The 20,199-nt window shown below is 54.8% G+C and overlaps 2 protein-coding genes across 8 annotated transcripts in view; both read right to left on the reverse strand.

The window, feature by feature from the left end:
• Positions 1-2: 2 nt before the first annotated feature.
• Positions 3-13,561, reverse strand: PYGL (glycogen phosphorylase L). Its single transcript, XM_054161644.1, has 20 exons — positions 13,258-13,561; positions 11,554-11,655; positions 9,340-9,418; positions 8,959-9,062; positions 7,651-7,782; positions 7,296-7,407; positions 7,130-7,212; positions 5,553-5,696; positions 5,289-5,381; positions 4,902-5,048; positions 4,161-4,324; positions 3,943-4,057; positions 3,240-3,341; positions 3,019-3,166; positions 2,851-2,909; positions 2,043-2,184; positions 1,678-1,885; positions 1,464-1,598; positions 826-892; positions 3-508 (listed from the first exon to the last, which is right to left on the reverse strand). The coding sequence occupies exons 1-20, from the start codon at positions 13,498-13,500 to the stop codon at positions 320-322; spliced, it is 2,568 nt and encodes an 855-aa protein (XP_054017619.1). The 5' UTR covers positions 13,501-13,561; the 3' UTR covers positions 3-319.
• A 4,444-nt stretch (positions 13,562-18,005) lies between these two features.
• Positions 18,006-20,199, reverse strand: part of TRIM9 (tripartite motif containing 9) — a 75,341-nt gene continuing 73,147 nt past the window's right edge. For all 7 annotated transcript variants that reach the window (XM_054161652.1, XM_054161647.1, XM_054161651.1 and 4 more), the window contains one exon: positions 18,006-19,610. In XM_054161652.1, coding sequence (XP_054017627.1) covers positions 19,548-19,610 — 63 coding nt within the window. In that variant the 3' untranslated portion in view covers positions 18,006-19,547. The remainder of the gene's footprint in view (positions 19,611-20,199) is intronic.

The following is a 20,199-nucleotide window of genomic DNA, read 5'->3' on the forward strand; positions in this document are numbered from 1 at the left end:
AGCTGCACCTGCAAGAGCTCAGCCAGCTGTGCCAGCCACCCTGTCCTGCACCAAGTCCCAGCAGCTCACCCACTTTCTCCCGTAGCATCGGTGCAAGCCCACAGTTCAGGCTTCAGCCCCCTGGGCTCCAATGGCACTTTTATTGTTAGCACCTAGGCAAGCAGCAGCAGGCCAAGGAGGGTTAGCTCCGGCTATACAATTCCCCCTCTTCCCCTTCCCTATCTGTAGGGAAACCAGCAGCAGCCAGCCAGAGAGCAGACAGCAGGCACCGTGTCACAGCACACAGGCTGGTGTCCCACCCGCTGGCAGCTCCGTGTCCCTACGCCGCTGTGCCATTGAGGGTCTTGTCCTCGGCCGAGTCCCGGGGCTCGTTGGGGGGTGGGATCTTCAGGTCAGAAGGTTCCACGTGCCAGATATCCCGGGCATACTCCTTGATGGTGCGGTCACTGGAGAACTTGCCAGCTGCAGCAATGTTCCTGATGACCATCTTGGTCCACTCCTTGGAGTTCTGCAAGGAGAGCAGTGGGATGGTGAGGAGGGAGGCTTGTGCTCATGGGTGTCACGTTGGCACAGCGAATGGCTTTCAACCGCAGTCAGGAACCACTGCGGTAGGAACCCATCTGTGTGCACAGCCCCAGCAGCCCCCTTTCTCCAGAGCGATGTAATCGTCACCACCAGCATCAGGACGTGGTTTAATGGCCATGGTAGTGTTAGGTTGATGGTTGGACTTGATGATTTTAGAGGTATTTTCCAACCACTACCATTCTATGATTCTATAGCTACATTATCACAGCTCCTCTGCCTTGTCCCCAGGCTGGCACTCACCAGGTAGAGCTTGCTGACCTTCTCCTGACACTTGACGTAAGCCTCATAGTCTGCAAACACTTTAAACCTTTAGCAGCAAAGAAAAGAGGAATCAGGAACAGTAGAAAGGAGTAGGCAGAAGCCTATCTACACAGGGTGGTGGGGTGGTTGCATAAGACAGGGATACATGTGCCACATTTAGAGCTTCCTCCAACACAAATGCCTTAACAAACTCGTACTCCCCAGGCCCTGTTTACAGAGCCCTGTAAGCCTGTGGGTGCTGAAGCACAGGCTGGATGAGTGCTCCAGGGGGAGATACCCCGTGTTAAGCTCACTGGAGAAACACCTCACCAGTGCAAACACCCACAGCCCTTGTCTGCTTAGTGCTCTAGCCACGAAAGCCCTTGAGATACCTAAAACTATTTGGTGAGGGTTACACACCTAAACATGTCTTGACCTTGATCTACCCCATGATTTAATGGGGCCAGTGTGAGGTGTCCCCATGTGGTAGAGCCTTTGTACCCATGGAGCATCATATACATAACATCAAGGCCAGAAAATGCAACCTTGAAGGCCAGAGGGCAGATAGTTGGTGCAAGGGTACCATGAGTTTGATAAAGAGACTCGGGTCAGGGGATGGATGGCATGCCAGGCCTCACCGGTCGTGGTGGAAGAGCATGTTGACCACATCTTTGAAGAGATCAGGTTCCTCTGGGGAGAAGAAACCACTTGCAATCTGGTCAACGGCCTGTTTCAGCTCGGGGAGCTGGTCGTAGTACTCCTGGGCATTGTACCTGGCAAGGAAGGGTTGACATGAGATGGTGGAGCTCCACCTGAACATGGTGGCAGCCCCACAGCATCCCCATCCCTCACCCTTCCCTGTCCAGCTCTATGACATCCTCCACCCTCATGCCGAAGATGAACAGGTTTTCTTCTCCAGCCTCTTCGGCCATCTCCACGTTGGCTCCATCCATGGTGCCGATGGTCAGGGCCCCGTTCAGCATGAACTTCATGTTGCCTGTACCCGACGCCTCGGTGCCTGCGGTGGAGATCTGCTCCGACAGGTCAGTAGCAGGGATCACTGCCAACAAAACACAGACACGAGGGCTTCACAGTAACCAGCCTTAGGTTTGTATCATGCCAAAGGATGTTAGATCTGCTCTCTGGTAATGATGGATTCATAGTGGACGCCTGTGGGGTACACATCCTCTCCCCACTGTGTTCCCCATGTGGGCTACCTTTCTCTGCCAGTGAGACCCTGTAGTTCTCCAGGAAGATGACCTTCAGCTTGCTCCCCACAGTAGGGTCATTGTTCACCACGTGAGCCACAGCATTAATGAGCTTGATGATCATTTTGGCCATGTGATAGCCTGGGGCTGCCTAGGAGAAAAGCCATGGGTGAGCCCTGGGGGCTGGTACCAGAAGCAGGTGAGGAATGTCCAGTTCCCAAGTGCCCAGGCAAGTACCCACTCATCTGCCATTACCACCCCATCCAACCTACCTGTTGTGCCACAAAGTTGTTTGGGGCTTCCATGATTACAGGCAGCACATGGCTGTGCAAGCCCCACCAAGAACTTGGTGCCTTGATTGCCTTGAAGCTAGCAAATGCTACTCCAGCACTTCCTGGAGAGCTTCATGGACATCTGCACCTAAATCCCATTGGGCATTTTCAAAGATATCCTCCAAAATACTTTAAACTCCTGACCCAGTACCTGAAGGGGCCCATAAGAAAGCTGGGGAGGGACTTCTTGTGAGGGCTTGTAGTGATAGGGCAAGGGGGAAAGGCTTTGAACTGGAAGAGGAAAGATTTAGACTGGATATTAGAAATAAATTCTTTACAGTGAGGGTGGGGAGACACTGGAACAAGTTGCCCAGGGTGGGTGTAGATGCCTCCTGCCTGGAAGTGTTCAATGCCAACTTGGATGGGATCTTGAGCAACCTGGTCTAATGGAAAATGTCCCTGCCCATGGCAGGTGGGTTGGGAGTAGATGATCCTCTATGTCACTTCCAACCCAAACCATTCTATGATTCTATGACCCAACTTACCTTGCCCCCAATGATCACTGTCCTGGGCACAAACAGCTTTGCAGGATCCCTCCTGATGCCTGGAGAAGAGGGCAGTGTGGTGTCACCTGCTTTAGCTACAGCCCAGGAGGTGGAGATGCTGGTGCACCCCCAGGGCAGGCTGTCCCCTGGGGGTGTGTGGTGGCTTACGGTTGTACATGGTGATGATGTGCAGGCAGTTCATCAGCTGCCGCTTGTACTCGTGGATCCTCTTCACATGCACGTCAAACATGGAGGAAGGGTTGATCTTCACCTTGTACTCCTTCTCCAGGTACAGAGCAAACTTCACCTTGTTCTCCTGAGTTAGGGCATGGAGAATGTCAGCCCCCAGCCTGTGGTCCCCTTCCCTGTGCTTCCCATCCACACCTCACCTGCTTCACTTTGGCAACCTCCCGGATGAAGAGGTCATCATCCACAAACTCATGCAGCTTTGTCAGCTGGCTCAGGTCCCGCACGTAGTCCTCCCCAATTTTCTGCAGGAGGAGCACAGGCACATGCTGACCTTGGGATGGGAAGGCAACCACCTTCACCAGGCAACGCTGCTCCCACCCAGCAGAGCCAGAGGTGTTTGGGAAATAGAACAGAGCACTCACAGTATCATAGGAGCACAGACTGGTGGGGGTTGGAAGGACCTCTGGAGATCACCTACTTCAGCCTCTAGTGCTTCTCTGTAGCCTCCACTGGACTCTCTCCAGTAGTTTCCTGTCTCTCTATAACTGGGGAACCCAGAACTGGACACAGTACTCCCACTGCGGCCTCACTAGGGCAGAGTAGCAGGGGAAGAGAACCTCCTTTGACCTGCTAGCTACACTCTCCTTAATGCACTCCAGGAGACCTTTGGCCTTCTTGGCCACAAGAGCACATTGCTGGCTCATGATGAACTTGTTGCCCACCAGCACTCCCAAGTCCTTCTCTGCAGAGCTGTTTCCAGCAGCAGGCCAACCCCTCACCGGTACAAGGAGTTATTCTCACCCTCACTGAACTCAGGCAAGATGCAAACAATTTGCCCATGTGGAAGAGGTTGGAGTGGTGTCCCTGGGGCGAGGGGCCAGCATGCTCCCCTTCCACCATTACCTCAGCGATGAGCTCCGCCAGCCCCGGGTTGCAGAGCAGGAGCCAGCGCCGCGGGGTGATGCCATTGGTCTTGTTCTGAAACTTCTCTGGCTCCAATGCCGCAAAGTCCTCAAAGCTGCGAGGGCGAGGAGGGCACAGCTCCAGGCTCACCCGCTTGGTACCACCACCCTTTCCCAAGGGCGATCCGCCGCCGCCACCCCCTGCCTCTCCCGGCTTACACTTGGGTCTTGACGATTTCGGAGTGGATCTTGGCGACGCCGTTGACGGCGTGGGAGCCGACGATGCAGAGGTGAGCCATGTTGATCCTCTTGGTGCCGCCCTCCTCGATCAGCGACATCCTCCGCAGCCGCTCCACGTCGTTAGGGAACAGAGAGGCGATGTGCTGCCCGGGGGGGATGGAGAGGTGCTGAGTGGTGCTGCTGATGTTTAGGGATGTCCCACCCCATGGCTTCTGAGGAGGAGGCAATGTCCCCATTGCATCTGACACCAGCCAGAGTACTGGGTTTTGCTCTAGAGCCTCCTCTAAAGGAGGTCCCCTTACCCAGCATGGATGTCTCTGGACAGGAGGACTCCCAGGCACCCATGAAGAGAGGCTTGTGGGCACATGCCTGGCCAGTGATGCCCTTCCATCAAAAGCCTGGTGCTACCAGACCAAGAGGCCAAACTACCATCTTCTTTACACCCTCAACCTCATCCTTCTCCAGTATGATTTTAGGTAGCAAAGAAATGCCACCAGGCAAGTCCCTAGAGAAATGGGCGAAGCCTTCAAAAATAGCCACTAACTGTGGGATGGCAACAGACTGGTGGGAAGGGCTCTTCCATGCACCAACCTCCCAAAAGAGAAGCCAGAGCCACCCAACATCAGTTTGTGCATTCCCACACCACAATGTGCAGCATTCCCACACCACAATGTGCAGCATTCCCATGCCTCTCTCCAGAGAGGGCTTCTGAGCACTTACATCCAGGTGTCTCTGGTTAATCTCATAGATGATCTGCAGGTGTCTGGGGAGCAGCTTCTCCACCAGGTCTACTGGCCAGCGCTCCAGGGCTTCAGGGAGGACCGTGTGGTTGGTGTAGGCAAAAGTCTGCTTGGTGATGTCCCAGGCCTGCCAGGACAAGAGCCAATGCTGAAAGTAGCCTCCGGTGGGTGCCATCACCTACATGCAGTCACTGTGGCCAGCAGCACAACTGAGCCAGCTCCTCAATGTCCATGGTGGTTAAACCCAACCTGAGTGCTCCACATCACTCTGAGCTACCAGGAGCCACAAAACTGGTTCCCCAGCTTCTCAGCCACAAGTAGGTGGGAGCATGGGTGCATGTTGGGAGGACCCAAGGGCTCTCCCTACCTTGTTCCATGGCAGCTTCTCAATATCCACAAAAATCCTCATCAGCTCAGGGATGGCCATGGCAGGGTGTGTGTCATTCAGCTGGATGGCAACCTGCAAAAAGAACGCGAGTGGCACTTGGGACACATGGAGGATGTGAGAGAATCCCACTGCCTAAGTCAGCTGGGCACAGGAGGGTCCACAAAACCACTCCAGCCTTGGGTATGACTCTGGGAGGCATTAAAATGAGCTCCAAGAACGTGCCAGAGAAACCCTGGTTCCTACCTGGTCTGGGAAGGAATCAAACACGGTTCGGACGCTGTCTGTGCTCCCAAATTTGGATGCTTTGAAGCGACGAATGATGTCCTGGAGGGTGGCAGCCACCACAAAGTACTCCTGCTTCAGCCGCAGCTCCTTCCCCTCAAAGAACTGTGAGCACAACAGCAGCACACTTCAGGGCTGCACCACACTGCCCAGGCAGTTCCCTGCCATGTGGGCACCCATAGTGGCACACATCCGTGGCATGGGATGATAAGAGCCTCCAGTTCTTCCCCCAGAACCAGTTTAAGAAGCAGCTCAAACCCTGGTATCTCATCCATGTCTAGTTTCAGCACAGGGGTTTTGAGATACAAAACTGAGGGTGGTGAGACAGTGGAACAGGTTGCCCAGGGAGTTCATGGATGCCCCCTCCCTGGAGGTGTTCAAGGCCAGGTTGGATGAGGCCTTGAGCAACCTGGTCGAGTGCAAGGTGTCCCTGCCCATGGCAGGGGGGTTAGAACTAGATGATCTTGAAGGTCCCTTTTAACCCAAACCATTCTATGAACCTTTGAAGCTAGGAGATGTGCTGGTAGAAACAGGTTTGAAGCCCTCCCCAGGCATGGTGGAAAGCTGGTGTCCCCAGTGCTCTGGACTGAAAATTTCGTCCACAAAAGGGGCTGTGCGAGCAAAAATTACAGTCACTGTTCAAACAACACAAACCATCAACCCACTGGTCTGTGATAGAGGAGCTGGAGCTGTGGTGCCACCAGCTCTTCTCACCAGGGGGGAGGCAGGATTAAAGGGAGAGAAAAAACAAACCATCAGGGCCTGTCCAAAACAGGTTGCAGGCAAAGAAAGCTGCTCTCCGCCACCTTCTCCTGCTCCACAACTTTTTTGCACCCAGGGAAGGGCTGATACGTCCCATCACACAGAAAGGAATCAGAGAATTGTTAAGGTTCAAAAAGACCTCCAAGATCATCAAGTCCAACCTTCTACCCAACACCTCCATGACTACTAGAACACCCTCAGCAAGAGGGTTGGAGTGCAAAGAGCAGTTTGAGGCCCAGTCTCTGGTTCTGGACTGCCAGTGATGGGCAGAGAAATGCCAGCAGTATCCAGAGGTTTGCCTTCGGGTTCTGTTTTGAGACTTGAGGGACACTTCTACAGCAGGACATGCTCATCCTCACTCCCTCCCCTCTAGCTGGATTTCACAGATTCACAGGATGGTTTGGGCCAGAAGGGACCTTTCAAGGTCAGCAAGGACATCTGGAACTAGAGCAGGTTGCTCAGAGCCCCAAATAACCTGACCCAGAATGGCACCAGGGATGGAACACCTACCATAGCTCTGGGCAACCTGGGACACTGTTCACCACCCTCAGCATCAAGAACTTCTTCCTGCTCTCTAGTCTATGTCTCCCTCTTTTAGTTTGCCCAGGAACATCCTTGTCTCTTCTGCAGCCCTGGGCAGCACTGATAAAGAGATGTAAATCCCAGCCCAAGCACTACAGGTGTCTTGAAACCCAACAAAACCATCTGTGCAATGTCTTGGTGTCCACAATCTGTAGCCATGCCCCAAAGAGAGCCATCCCTCCATCCCAACTTACATTGTCATTGGGGTAGAGGACACGGGAGATGTTCTCTGCCAGGTTCCTGTCCAGCACAGCCTGGATGTAGTCTCCGACATTGACTGGGGAAGAGCACAGGGATAAGGTGGGTGTGGGACCTTCTCTGCAACCCATCCCCCCCAGCACCCCTCCAGTGGCCACTCACAGTCCCGCAGGTTGAAGTCGTTGGGTGCCCGAGCTGACCAGAGGCGCATGGTGTTGACAGTGTTGTTCATGTACCCGGGCACAGGGGTATCATAGGGCAGTGCCAGCACCACCTAGCACACAGGCAGGGCAGACACAGCTGGGCTGTGACCCCAGCTGGTGTCCCACCATATCCCCCCTGGCCACCCCACAGACCCTCCCACAGGAGCGAGCTCAGGGCTGTATCTAGCTTCGTGTGTGGACATCCTTGGTACCTTCACCATACCTGGCCCAGGGACACCACAGGTCAGGTCCAGCACTAGGTGATGGGACACCAAGGGGAGCTCGCCAGCATGCTAGCCCTGGAAGGTGCATACCTGGGTGTCAACCCACTTGGCACCAGTGGCAGTGTGCTCTACCCGGCCATAGAAGTGCACGGGCAGCATGTACTCGGGGCGGGCTTTCTCCCAAGGGTTGCCATGCCGCAGCCAGTCATCAGCTTCTTCCACCTGCCAGAGGAAGCAAGAGTGGTGATAGAGGCCACATGGAGGCTCCAGCTGTTTGTGACAGAAGGGCACCACCTGGCCATGGATTTCATAGAACCACAGAATGGTTTGGGTGGGAAGGGACTTTCAAAGGTCATCTAGTCCAATCCCCCTACAGTCAGCAGGGACATCTGCAACTACAGCAGGTTGCTCAAGAGCCCCAAACAACCAGGGATGGAGCATCTGCCCCATCCACTATTCTCTGGGAAACCTGGGGCAGTGTCTCACTAGTCTCAGCATGAAAAAAAGATCTCTTCCTTCTTTCTAGTCCAGATCTTCTCTTTTAATTTAACCTTATCACCCCTTGTCCTGTCACAACAGGCCCTGCTTGAAAATCCACAGCTTTCTTGTAGGCCCCTTTACATTCTAGTCTAAAGCCTTTTCCACCCTCTGATGGTTGAATCCAGGCATCAAGCAGCAGAGCCAAACTGGAGAGCTGGATCTGGCCTCTTCATACCTTCCCACATCATCCTTGTACCACCTCAGCCAAACCATCCCCATCCCATGAGAAGCAGAGACATGGCTTCTCTTCTATCCTGACCACAGAGCAGCTTTCATGGTGGTGCTGGCTCTGAGGTGGGGATGAGGGCAGCCAGAACACTCTCAAGGAGAGTAAACCACTAGCCCCTGTGAGATGCTGCTGGGAAGCACAGCACATAGGATAGATACAGCTACCTGTGGGAACACTGGAGAGGTGGTAGCCTCAGAAAAGGGATATGGTGGGGATACGGTGAAGGTCTCCTGGTAGAGCTATGGTCCCCACTATGCAGGCAGGCCCCTGCACAAATCCAGCTCTGGAAGAAAGGTCATCACACTGATGACTTGTGGCTTTTTTGCTAATTAGCTGGGCCACTAACTGGCTTGAATAGGAACTGTGACACTGGACTGATCTCCAGCCTTGCCCACTGGAGCCAGCTGGGAATGAAGGATGAGCTTCCCTGCTGCAGGAAGGGATATTAAGTGCCACCACTGGTTGAAGAAGTTCAACTTGTTGGAGAAATCTGGCAAGTTCTAAACACCTCATTATCTCCAGCAGCCTCCAAGCTTAGGGCAAGTGTTGGTACACCCTGATCTCAGCCTGATCCAAGGGACCTGGGGCTGTGCCGAGAGCAGGCGAGGGCCACGTGCCTCTCTCCATACCTGCCATCCATCCCGGATCTTCTGGTTGAAGATGCCGTACTCATAGCGGATGCCGTAGCCATAGGCAGCCAGCCCCAGCGTGGCCATCGAGTCAAGGAAGCAGGCTGCCAGGGAGAGAGGAGAAAGGGAGCTGCACTTCCCCAGGGAGCCAGGAGACAGCAGGTCCTTCTCCACATGGAGAGACGACAGTAGCCACCACACAGGGACAAAAGCCAGGGCCACCATCTACCACCACCACACCATCCACCCAGCACCTCTTGCTCTATGCTGAAAAGCTGGAGCAAAAACACCCCCCTGGGTCTAGGTATCCTCCTCAGAGATACAAAGCCCTTGGGGCTGTGTTCCACCACCCAAATGGGACCATTCTGGGGGCTTACTCACCAGCCAGCCTTCCAAGGCCACCATTGCCAAGACCAGCATCCTCCTCAATCTCCTCCAGCTCTTCCATGTCCAGCCCAAGCTACAGATGAGAAGGTGATGATGGGCTGGAGGCACTCCAAGTGCCCAGGCCCATGGAGAGAAGGCACTGCTGACATGTACCCCTGTGTGCTGCCCTGTGCCCACCACTGCTGTCCCCTTTTGCAGGTGGGCTCCAGGAGGGGTGGAAAGGCACCAACCCTTCAAGACCCATTGCTGCAGCTGATTTCCAGAAGAGCTCCACTCTCCCTCAGTGGGGTGGCAGGGACCAGCTCTGGTGTTTAAAGTCACTCTATCACCCTTTAGAAGGGACACAAATGCCCTTGACCATGCCATGGAAAAGCAACTTGGGGTGGAGGGCACCCAGCCACAATCAGGGTGCTGCTCTCCTGGTCCCACACATTTTGGGCTGGTCTCTCAGGGCTTTGTCTCCACACCCAACCCCACAGCTGCAGCCCTACAGGTAAAGGCACTATGCTCTTGCTGCACCAGCACTCTCATCAACCAGGTGCAGGCACCCAGGTGCCCATCACCCTGGCTCCAGGTATCATCCTGGAGATGTTGAGAAGCAACTTCACCACTTCTACAAGGAAATTAATTTTCCAGCCCAGGATGCTGTGGGAGGAAGAGTTTTTGCCTATGCAAAGCTCCTCGAGCAGCTCAGCAGGAACTACAATGGTGTCCTGCCAGGCCTGAGCCACCTTTTCCCATGGAAGCCTCTCGGTCTGAGGTCTCTTTGATGTCCCATGGTAGCAGTATGCAGGGACAACCCCAGGTCCATGGCTACCTGTGAAAGAGGGCTGGACCTTGCACCTCCTCCCTAACTGGTCAGTCACAGATACAGGAGCACCAGTGCCACTTGCAGCTGTGCTGATGTTCATGGCACTGGTCCACACAGCTCTGAGCTTCAGCAGCACCCCTGAATGCCTACAGAAGTGATTTAGGTTGTACCAGACACTTTAGTTTAGAAATGTTTGGGATATGTGTCCATGAGGAGCACCATGTGCAGTGAGGAAGATGTCCCTCAGAGCCTCACCTGCCACCACTGCAAAGAGAATCACAGAACGGTTTGGGTGGAAAGGGATCTTTAAAGGTCATCTGGTCCAACCCCCTGCAATCAGCAGGGCCATCTGCAACTAGAACAGGTTGCTCAAGAGCCCCAAACAACCTGATCTGGAATGGTTCCAGGGATGGGGCATCTGCCACCTCTCTGGGCAACCAGAGCCAAGGTCTTGCCACCCTCAGTGTCAAAAAATTTCTTTTTTCTCTCTAGTCTGAATCTCTCTCTTCTAGTTTAACCCCATTACCCCTTCTCCTGTCACAGCAGACCCTGCTCAAAAGTCTGTCCCCAGCTTTCTGACCAGCCCCTTTCAATGCTTAAAGGCCACCAGAAGGTGTCCCTGGAGCCTTCTCTTCTGCAGGCTGAACAACCCCAACTCTCTCAGCCTGGCCTCACAGGAGAAGATTTCCAGCCCTTCCATCATTGTTGTGGCTTCCTCTGGCCCACTCCAACCACTCCCTATCTCTCCTGAGCTAAGGACTCCAGACCAAGACCCAACACTGCAGGTGGGGTCTAGTTTCCAAATGACCTCGCACCTTCTGCTTCTTCAGGGTCCCACCACTCAGCATCCCAGGCTCTTCCCCTTCCACCCTCACTCTGAACTGAGCTGTCATCCTCATTGTAAGGTCAACAGATAAAAAAAGAACTTCCTCTCCTTTGAACTTGTTTGCCCAAGAGCTGTTCCAGCTGTTGTGCAACCACCTACGATGGTACTGGTCATGAGGGGTGCAAACACAGGCAGGGTGAAAAGGAACCACCTGAAAAACCTTCAACAAATGGAGTGCCACATGCAGCTGGAACTGAGTTAGGTCAAGGTTTTATTCCCCTCTGCCACTGATTAGTGTTACAACAATGACCTTTCCTGCAGTTCATGGGCTTGACCCTATCATTCCACCAGTCCTCGGCATGAACCCACCAGGCTGGCCAGCCCTAGCCAGGCAGTGAAGTCTGGCTGTGGCCCCAGGTTTTTGGAGGGCAGGTTCTGGAGCACCATCCATCCACACCTGTAGCTCAAGCAGCAGTTTGCAGCCAGGATGGTAAAACATGGACACCCCCAGGAGCTGGAGTGCATGGCACCCTCCCAGTCTGGGTTGTCAGCACCTCCCTGGGATGCTCACCTGGTAGATGGCTTCATCACAGGCATTCTGCAGCCCCAGGTTGATCATGGTGTTCTGAAGTGTCCGCCCCATGTAAAACTCCAGGGAAAGGTAGTAGATCCTCTGGAAGAGAAAACCATCCCCAGGTCACCTTCCCTGGAGCTGGAGGAGGCACCCCAGACCCCAGAAGCTGCTGTCAGGTGTTATCTCAATGAAAGAGGGAAAAACCTTGGTGGTCAACAGAGGAGTGGTTTCCAGTGGGAATGTGAAGGCTGGAACTCCTCAGGTTACCCTGAGGTGGCCATGCCCTGCAGCTCTAGCCCTGTTCTCCTGGTGCTGCTGTTTCCCAAGCTGGGAAGAGGGTAACACTGAGGCAGTTTTGTTTGAACAAGCCCTGTCCAAAAGCAGGGACAGCTCTTGCACGGTCTCCATGAGTGCACTGGTGGTACAAAGTTCAACTTTAAAGAGGAGATGTTTCCTAACATCACTTCTGAGCTGCCAAGCCACCAGAGAACCAAGTGAGATGCAGGGACATGGGCTTCCTTTTCCATCTCTGGGGTGGTTTGGTCTCTCAGGACCAAACTGCTCTCACCTCCCTTCTTGGGGAGACAGTGGGTGGCCAGTAACATGGAGGGTTGTGTAAGCCACCTCCTGGTGTCAGCACCAGCAGGTTTTAAGGAAGGATTTAGGCTGGAGGGAGTTGCTGACTCCACAAGTTTCCCCAAGAGCTGCGTGGGGTCGGGCAGGGGACGTGCACGCAGGATCAGTTGGGTTTACTGGTTTGGTTCCAGCAGATCTAGGTGGATGGTGCACAGCTCTGCTATATAGGAGGTACCCAGATTCAAACCCTGGGTGAAGTGCATCCTCCTCCTCACCCCTACACAACATGGAAGCAGGGTTGAGCGATTGGGGTTGGCATCATCCCAAAGTCTCCAGGAGGAAATTGGAGCGGACAGGGCTTGTCCAGGTGTCAGGAGGGGATTAATGCTTAATCCTCCAACACAGACCAGCAGCAACAGCAGCAGAGAAACTCCTGCACAAACCAGCTCCTCTACCCTGGGTGCAGATTAGGCTTGAGCTTGTTTGAAACCAGAGCTGCTGGTGGCTCATTTTAAAGCCCTTTCAAATAATTCAGCCCTAGAAGGTTTGGCAGCTGCTTCGGGCAGGACCGCGCCCACGCCAGTGCCGCGGGACAGCAAACGCTGTTCCCATGCCCTGCACCTCGCTGTTTGCTTTGGCAAAGCAAAGGACAGTGGCCTCTCTTGGTAAAGTCCACTCCAGACACTCAGCAAAGTTAGGGGGAACATCAGTAAATCTGGGAAAAGACAACCCCTGTTTTCCCCACAGGAGGGTTTGCACCCAAGTGGTTACAATGGCCAAATGAATTCCTCATCTCCAACCCCAGCCATAAGCCAGGACTCCAGAAAACTTTGGAGGGGTTCCCACCACCCTCCAACCCCAGTCAAAAGCCAGGGCCCACCTTCAGAAAGTGCAGAGGGGTGTTGGAAAGCTTATGAAAGCTTTTGCAGGGGTTCCCACCACCTTCCGACCCCAGCTGTAAGTCAGGGCTCACCCTGGGAAAGCTTTGGAAATATTTTGGAGAGGTTCCTAAACCCCTCCAACTCCAGTCACAAACTAGGACCCACAATGAGAGCGCTTTGGAGGAGTTCCCACCACCCTCCAACCCCCCAACCCCCCAAAAAGGGTGTCCCCTCCAAGCATCACCTTGGGGTCCTTTTCGTAGTAGTACTGCTGGGTACGGATCCAACGCCCCACCAAGTGGTCCCTCACGGTGTGGGCCAAGGCGAAGTAGTAGTCCCGGGGGGTGGCCACGTTGCGGTCCTTGACCAGGGTGAAGTGGAGGTGCCGGTTGAAGCCCCGCTTCAGCTCGGCCACGCTCTCGGCCCCCACGATCCCACGGATGCTTATCTGCTTCCGCCGCTCCTGGTCCGACAGTGGCCGCGACATCGTGGAGGGGCTGTGGGGCACACAGGGAGGGAAACACACAGACGCAAACTTGGGACACACATACACATACGCAGGTGGAACAATCGGTGGGCAACGGTATTTGGTTTTGGTTCCGCCTCCGCCCCGGGCTGGCACCGCCCCGGGGCTGAGCTCGCAGGATGGGGACGGGACTGGGAGTGGACCAGGGACGTGCCACTGCCACGGGCCGCCCACGAGTGGGGCGGGAACGGGGACCTGCACCCCTGGGGGCCTCGGGGACTACCACCCTACGGGGTACAAAAGCGGCTGCTCCCCGGGGAGCGTGCAAAAGGTGGTGTGTGTGTATGCCGGGGACCGGCACCCCAGAAATGTTCAAAAGGAAGCGACCCTGGGGACCATCACCCTGGGGGGCGTGTAAAAAGCAGAGGACCCTGGGGACCACCACCCTGGGGGGCGTGTAAAAAGCAGAGGACCCTGGGGACCAGCACCCTGGGGCTGCGGAAAGTGGCCCCCCCCCGAGATGCGCAAAAGGACAGTAGCCCGGGGGGAGGGAGGAGAGGAGTGTGTGTGCAAAATGGGGCACCCTCGGGACCGCCCCTCCGGGGGTGTGCAAAGGGGGAGACCTCGGGGACCACCATCCTGGGGGTGTGCAAAAGGGGGATACCCCAAGAACGTGCCAAGAGGAGGAGAACAGCAAAGCCGGGTACGAGCACGCTGCGTTCCCCCCAGACCCACCTGCACCGGTCGGCGCTGAGCGGCGCGGCCCGAGAGCGGCCGGGTGCGCAGGAGCCACCCTACGCAGGGCTCCGCCCCGTGGGTGGGAGGAGGACCGGTGACCGCAGGGCGCGTATGAGGCTCTTCTGGTTGGGCCCGGAGGGACGTGCTGCACTTATGGCCGGGACGGGAAGTGTCACGGTCCCGTCACGGTCCCACCCCTGTCCCACTGCACCGCCCCTTCCCCCACACCCTCCCTTGTCTTGCACTCACTTTTGCACTTGTGGCTTTAGGCCGCTTCCCTTGCATCCTTTTGCACCTCCTCCTCCCCTTGTATCCTTTCCTTGTGCCCCTTTCCTGGCCGCCCGCCTCGCATCACTTCTTCACCCCCTTCACTTGCACTCCCTCTCTTGTATTCCATCCCCTACACCCCCTCCCCTTCACCCTCTCCCTTGCATCCCTTCTGTGGCATCCCCTTCCATTGCACTCTTTCTCCTGTACCTCTTCACAGTCCCTTCCTTGCACCTCCTTCCCTTGCAAACCCCTTGCATCGCTTCTGCATCTCTTTCCTTCTACCCCCTCCTTGTCATTCCCCCCCCCCCCCCCCCCCCCCCCCCACCCCCCCCTTTTCTAGATTCAGATTCACAGATTGCATTGGGTTGGGAGGGACCCTCAAAGGTCATCTTGTCAATGCCCCTACAGTGAGCAGGGACACAACTAGATCAGGCTGCCCAGGGCCACGTCAAGTCTGATCATGAATGTATCCAGGGACAGGGCGTCAACCACATCCCTGGGCAGCCTGTTCCAGTATTTTACCACTCTCATTGCAAAGAACTTCTTCCTTATGTCCAACCTGAAACTACCCTCCTCCAGTTTCAAACCATTGTCCTTCCTCCTAAAAGCCCTTCTAAACAATCCTTCCCCAGCCTTACTGCAGGTCCCCTTCAGATGTTGAAATACAGCTCTAAGGTCTCCCTGGAGCCTTCTCTTCTCCAGGCTGAATAGCCCCAACCTGTCTTTGAACAATTCCAGGGTTGGAGTCTCCACAGCATTTCTGGGCAACCTGTTCAGTGTCTCACTACCCTCGTGGGGAAGAATTTATTCTAATCTATTTCCAGCTTCTTCCAATTTGCAGCCATTAACCTTTGTGCTGTCACACCATGACTTTGTAAAAACTCCCTCTCCAGCTCTCCTGTAGCCCCCTTTAGGTACTGCAGGGCTGCTCTAAGGTCTCCCTAGAGGCACCTGAATATGGTTCTCTTGCCAGTAGATGTCAGACAGAGCAGGACTCTGTGCCTAGAGCAGGTGTTTAATGTCTAGAACCTGCTTTCCAACATAGCCACAAAAATGGTGCCATGCAAATGTGTTCCACGAGCTGCCAAGCATGGAATGGAGACCTGTGTGGTTTTGGGCATCTTAGAGAGACCTCTAGTGCTGCTCTCTTTGATGTCAGAGCTGGTGAGTAGCTCTACCCTTACCTTTGGGATCCATTCTTAGGCAGTGGATGTCCTCTGGCCCTGGGTGTCCTCTGTCCTCAGGCTGTTCCCTCCTCCCTGCTACATGCTGCAGGGACATTGTAGTTTCCTCTATCTCCGGTGTCCTGGGCAGGATGAGCATAGTTCTGGGCTAAAGGGCCCTTAATGCAATACATTAGTGGATTTTATCTTCAGCCCTGGACATGAGCCCATGATGAGCTCAGAGACCTCACACTGAAAACTTCTCTTGAGGCACTCTGGCATTAATATCCCAAGAGTGAGCCCTCAGAATCACTCAGGGTGGAAAAGCCCTTTTAGATTGAGTGCTTCTCAGGTGCCCAGGAGAACTGTCCTTGTCCTTTTGGAAACAGCCCCAACCCCACTCATCCCTGAGCATTTGCCCCTGCTTCTGGAAGAACGGCTCCTTGGCACACCAGGACCCAGCCTCTGTCAGGATTAGTGTGTGGACAGCAGGACCAAGGCATGGATTGTTCCCCTGTACTAGGCACTAGTGAGGCTGCACCTTGAATACTGGGTTCACTTTTGTGCCCCTCACAACTAGGACATTTTGGTGCTGGAGTGTATCCAGGCAAGGGCAACAAAGCTGGTGAAGGGTTTGGGGCACAAGTCTTGTGAGGAGTGGCTAAGGAAACTGGGATTGTTCAGCCTGGAGAAAAAGAGGCTAAAGGGAGACCTTCTGGCTCTTTAAGAGTCCCTGAGAGGACACTGGAGCAAAGTGGAGGTTGGTTTCTTCTCCCTAGTAACGGTGATAGGATGAGAGGAAATGGACTCAAGTTGTGGCAGGGCAAGTTTAGGTTGAACATGTGGATCAATTTCTTTAACTGAGAGTGCTCAGGCCTTGGAACAGGCTGCCCAGGGAGGTGGAGGAGTCACCATCCCTGGGGGTGATTAAATGAGGAGCTTAGGGATGTGCTCTAACAGTTGTGTGTGGGGAAATATTAGGTTATGGTTGGATTTAGTGATCTTAAGATCTTTTCCAACCTAGAATCTATGATTCCAGGATTTAGTGAGCATGGCAGTGTTGGGTTGATGGTCAGGCTTGATGATCTTAGAGGTCTTTTCCAACCTTAATGATTCTGTGATTCTCTGCTGCTGTCTCCTGATGGAGACAGTGTGGTGTCATGCACTGGGGGTAGGGGGATGAAATGAGAAATGAAGGCAGGGACTGTGTTGGCACACAGATACTTCAGGAAGCTCTGCTCTTCTCTCATAAAAGTCCTTTATTAGAACAGCAAACATGACACTTCTCTTCAGTACAGCGGCTGTAGGCAGCTACCATCGCGGTACGGGCTGGGGGGACAACGTCTTACAATCACTGGGAGTCTAATAAGCACCATGAACATCCTAAATTTAGGTGTGTGGGGGGGTGGGTAACAACTGAAAGAGGAGCCCCAGGTGGGCCAGCCACGGGGGCTCCTCCATGATTCACCAAGGAGCTGCTCAGCATTGTCCTGCAACGTGGCTCTCCTGCAGCTGGGAGAAAGTCCTTGGTGGAAGTCAACAAGATAGCACCCATCCAATAAATTAGGTAAACTTAATACTGAGAGCAAGAAGGGGACAAAGGGGACTGTCCTAGAGGAGGGCACGCTGGAAGGGAATGGTCTATGTACACTTGTCCTTCTGCTGGACCTGTAGGATCCCAGATGGATGAACTGTGGCTCTCTGGCCAAGCTGGGCACCTCTGGCACCCACCCAGCAGCGCTGCTGCCGCTGCCTACCCCCAGGCCTGCCAGCTGTGCCGGGGGAACGGCAAAGGACTGCAAAGTGAAGCGTGGGGACATGCGCATGCAGGCACCCCTGGGTGTGGGAAGGGGGGCTGGCACCGGGCATGGTGCTGCTACCTCCCACTCCTCTCCTCCTGCCTCTGGATTACTGGGAAGTTTGGGGTAGGGAGCGGAGGCTGAGGGGGAACTGCTGCCGGCAGCAGACAGGGCAGCGGGCACGTATTCCTGAGTGCATGGCAGGGCTGTGGCCAGCTCTTCTTCCTCCCCATCCCCATCCTCATCCCCATCCCCATTCTTATCCTCACCCTCATCTCCAAACCCATCCCCATCCTCATCCTGAGCATATGGCAGGGCTGCGGCCAGCCCTTCATCCTCCCCATCCCCATCCCCATCCTCACATCCATCCTCATCCTCATGCCAATCTCCATCCTTACCTCCATTCTCAACCCCAGCCCCCTTCTCATCCTGACTGCATGGCTGGCCTGTAGCCAGCTCTTCTTCCTCATCCTCATCCACACCATCCCCATCCCCATCCCCATCATTTCCATTTCCACCCCCAACACCATCCCCATCCCCATTCTCATTTCCATCCTCAGCTCCAACCCCATCCCCCTCTTCATCCTGAGTGCATGGCAGGGTTGTGACCAGCTTTTCTTCTTCCCCATTCCTATCCTAATCTCCCATTCTCATCCTCTTCCTGAGTGCATGGCAAGGCTGTGTCTCCTTCTTCCTTCTCCCCATCCCCATCCCCATTCCCATCCTCATTCTCTTCCCCATTCCCATTCCCATCTCCATTCTCATCTTGAGTGTATGGCAGGGCTGTGACAATCTCTTCCTCCTCATCTCCATCTTATTCCTATTCTCATCCTCACCTCCATCCCCATCCTCATCTCCAACCCCAAGGCCATCCCCATCCTCATCCTGAATGTATGGCAGGGCTATGACCAGCTCCTCTTCTTCCCCATCTCCATCCTCATCCTCACCTCCAAACCCATCCCCATCCTCGTCCTCACCTCTATCCCCATCCCCATCTTCATCCTCACCTCCAGCCCCATTCTCTTCCCCATTCTCACCTCCATCCCCATTCCCATTCTCATCCTGAGTGCATGGCAGGGCTATGACCAGCTCTCCCTCCTCCCCATCCCCATCCCCATGCCCACCCCGTGTTCCCGCCAGCCCCTGGCTGCAGGCTGGCCTCTCAGGCAGTGGGGAGGCCACTGGCAGTGGTTAAGGCTTGGCTTTGTACGGCAACTCTACAAAAATAAAAGCTACTCTCCGAGGAGCCAGGCGAGGCTCTCGGCCTATGGCTGTGGCATGCGTGCCGGCGCTGGACTGCGGCCAGACGGAGGAGGGCACCCTGGGGGTGCTCAGCACCGGATTGAGGGCTCACCAGCACCTGCAGCACCCAAAAGACAGGGTGGCCACCTCCAGACCCCACTGTTGTGCCCCATAGAAACACCTTGAGGGGGACAAGGGACGGAGCTGGGTGTTTTGGGAAAGATGTGGAAACCGAGTGGTAATCCAGGACCCACCTCTACACATTACCAAGGGTGCTCTGCCAGAAAGGCCATGGCAGGGAAAGAAAGATTCACAGAATAGTTTGGGTTGGAAGAGACCTTAAAGATCAACTAGTTCCAAACCCCTGCCATGGGCAGGGACACCTTCCACTAGACCAGGCTGCTCAAGGCCTCATCCAACTTGACCTTGAACACCTCTAGGGAGATCCTGCAACGTAATGGGGCTGGAGCGGGTGAAAGCTTTCCCATGGTGGGGATCCATCCATCCAGCCGCACCAAGACAAAATTTCCCCCCTCCCCCCCCCCCATCAAAACCCCAACTGAAATCAATAAAACCAAACCTAAAAGCAGACACAGAGGAACATCTCAGGCTACCTAGGTACTTCATCAGCCAAAAAGAGCTACACAGCGAAGCGCACACACACAGGACAGCGCGGGAGGGTGGAGATAGATCAGGAGATGGCCAGAAGCCAGGTTCTTCCTCCCCACTTTGCCTCCCCATCTCTGGCTGGTGGCTGAGCAGGGACCCGGTGGCTCGGCAGCTGGTCGTGTCCCACGGGAGGGAACGGGCTGGCTCCTCTCGGCCCGAGAAGAGGCAGCCGGCTCCGGGAGCAGCCTCACGGCATGGCCGAGCGCGAAGTGTAGAACTCGGGGACCGGCAGGCCGGTGTGCAGTGTCACCTGCGAGGAGACACACAGGGCTCAGCTGCATCCCTACACGTGGGACAATCCATGGCAGGGCAGCTGGCACATCATCGAATCCTAGAATGGTTTGGGTTGGAAGGGACCTTAAAGATAATGTAGTTTCTACGCCCCTGCAACGGGCAGAGTCACCTTCACTGGACCACATTGCCTAAGGGCCTCATCCAACCTAGCTTTGAACAATTCCAGGGTAGGAGCCTCCACAACTCATCTAGGCAACCTGTTCCAGTGCTGCACCACCCCCATGGGGTAGAATTTCTTCCTCATGTCTCATCTAAATCAAGCTTCTCCCAGTTTGAAGCCATTAAGGTCTGTCCTGTCACTCCATGCTTTTGTAAAAAGTCCTTCTCTAGCTCTTCTTCAAATACTGGGATGCTGCTACAAGATCTCCATAGAACCTTCTCTTCTCCAGGCTGAACAACCCCAACTCTCTCAGCATGGCCTCACAGCAGAGGGCTTCCAGCCCTCCCATCATTGCTGTGGCTTCCTCTGACCCTGTTCTAACAGGTCCGTGTCTCTCCTGTGCTGTGGACTCCAGAGCTGGCCCCAGCACTGCAGGTGGGGTCTC

This window comes from Dryobates pubescens, chromosome 5 (genome assembly GCF_014839835.1).
Source record: "Dryobates pubescens isolate bDryPub1 chromosome 5, bDryPub1.pri, whole genome shotgun sequence".
In the NCBI taxonomy this organism is placed as follows: domain Eukaryota; kingdom Metazoa; phylum Chordata; class Aves; order Piciformes; family Picidae; genus Dryobates; species Dryobates pubescens.

Bases quoted from the DNA above. Each gene is read 5' to 3' on its own strand.
- PYGL (XM_054161644.1), bottom strand. From the start codon at position 13,500: ATGTCGCGGCCACTGTCGGACCAGGAGCGGCGGAAGCAGATAAGCATC. The intron at 5,697-7,129 runs GTAAGTTGGGAT...TTGTGCTCACAG, and splicing joins TCCTCTACCCCAATGACAAT to TTCTTTGAGGGGAAGGAGCT. The intron at 893-1,463 runs GTGAGGCCTGGC...TTGCTGCTAAAG, and splicing joins ATGCTCTTCCACCACGACCG to GTTTAAAGTGTTTGCAGACT.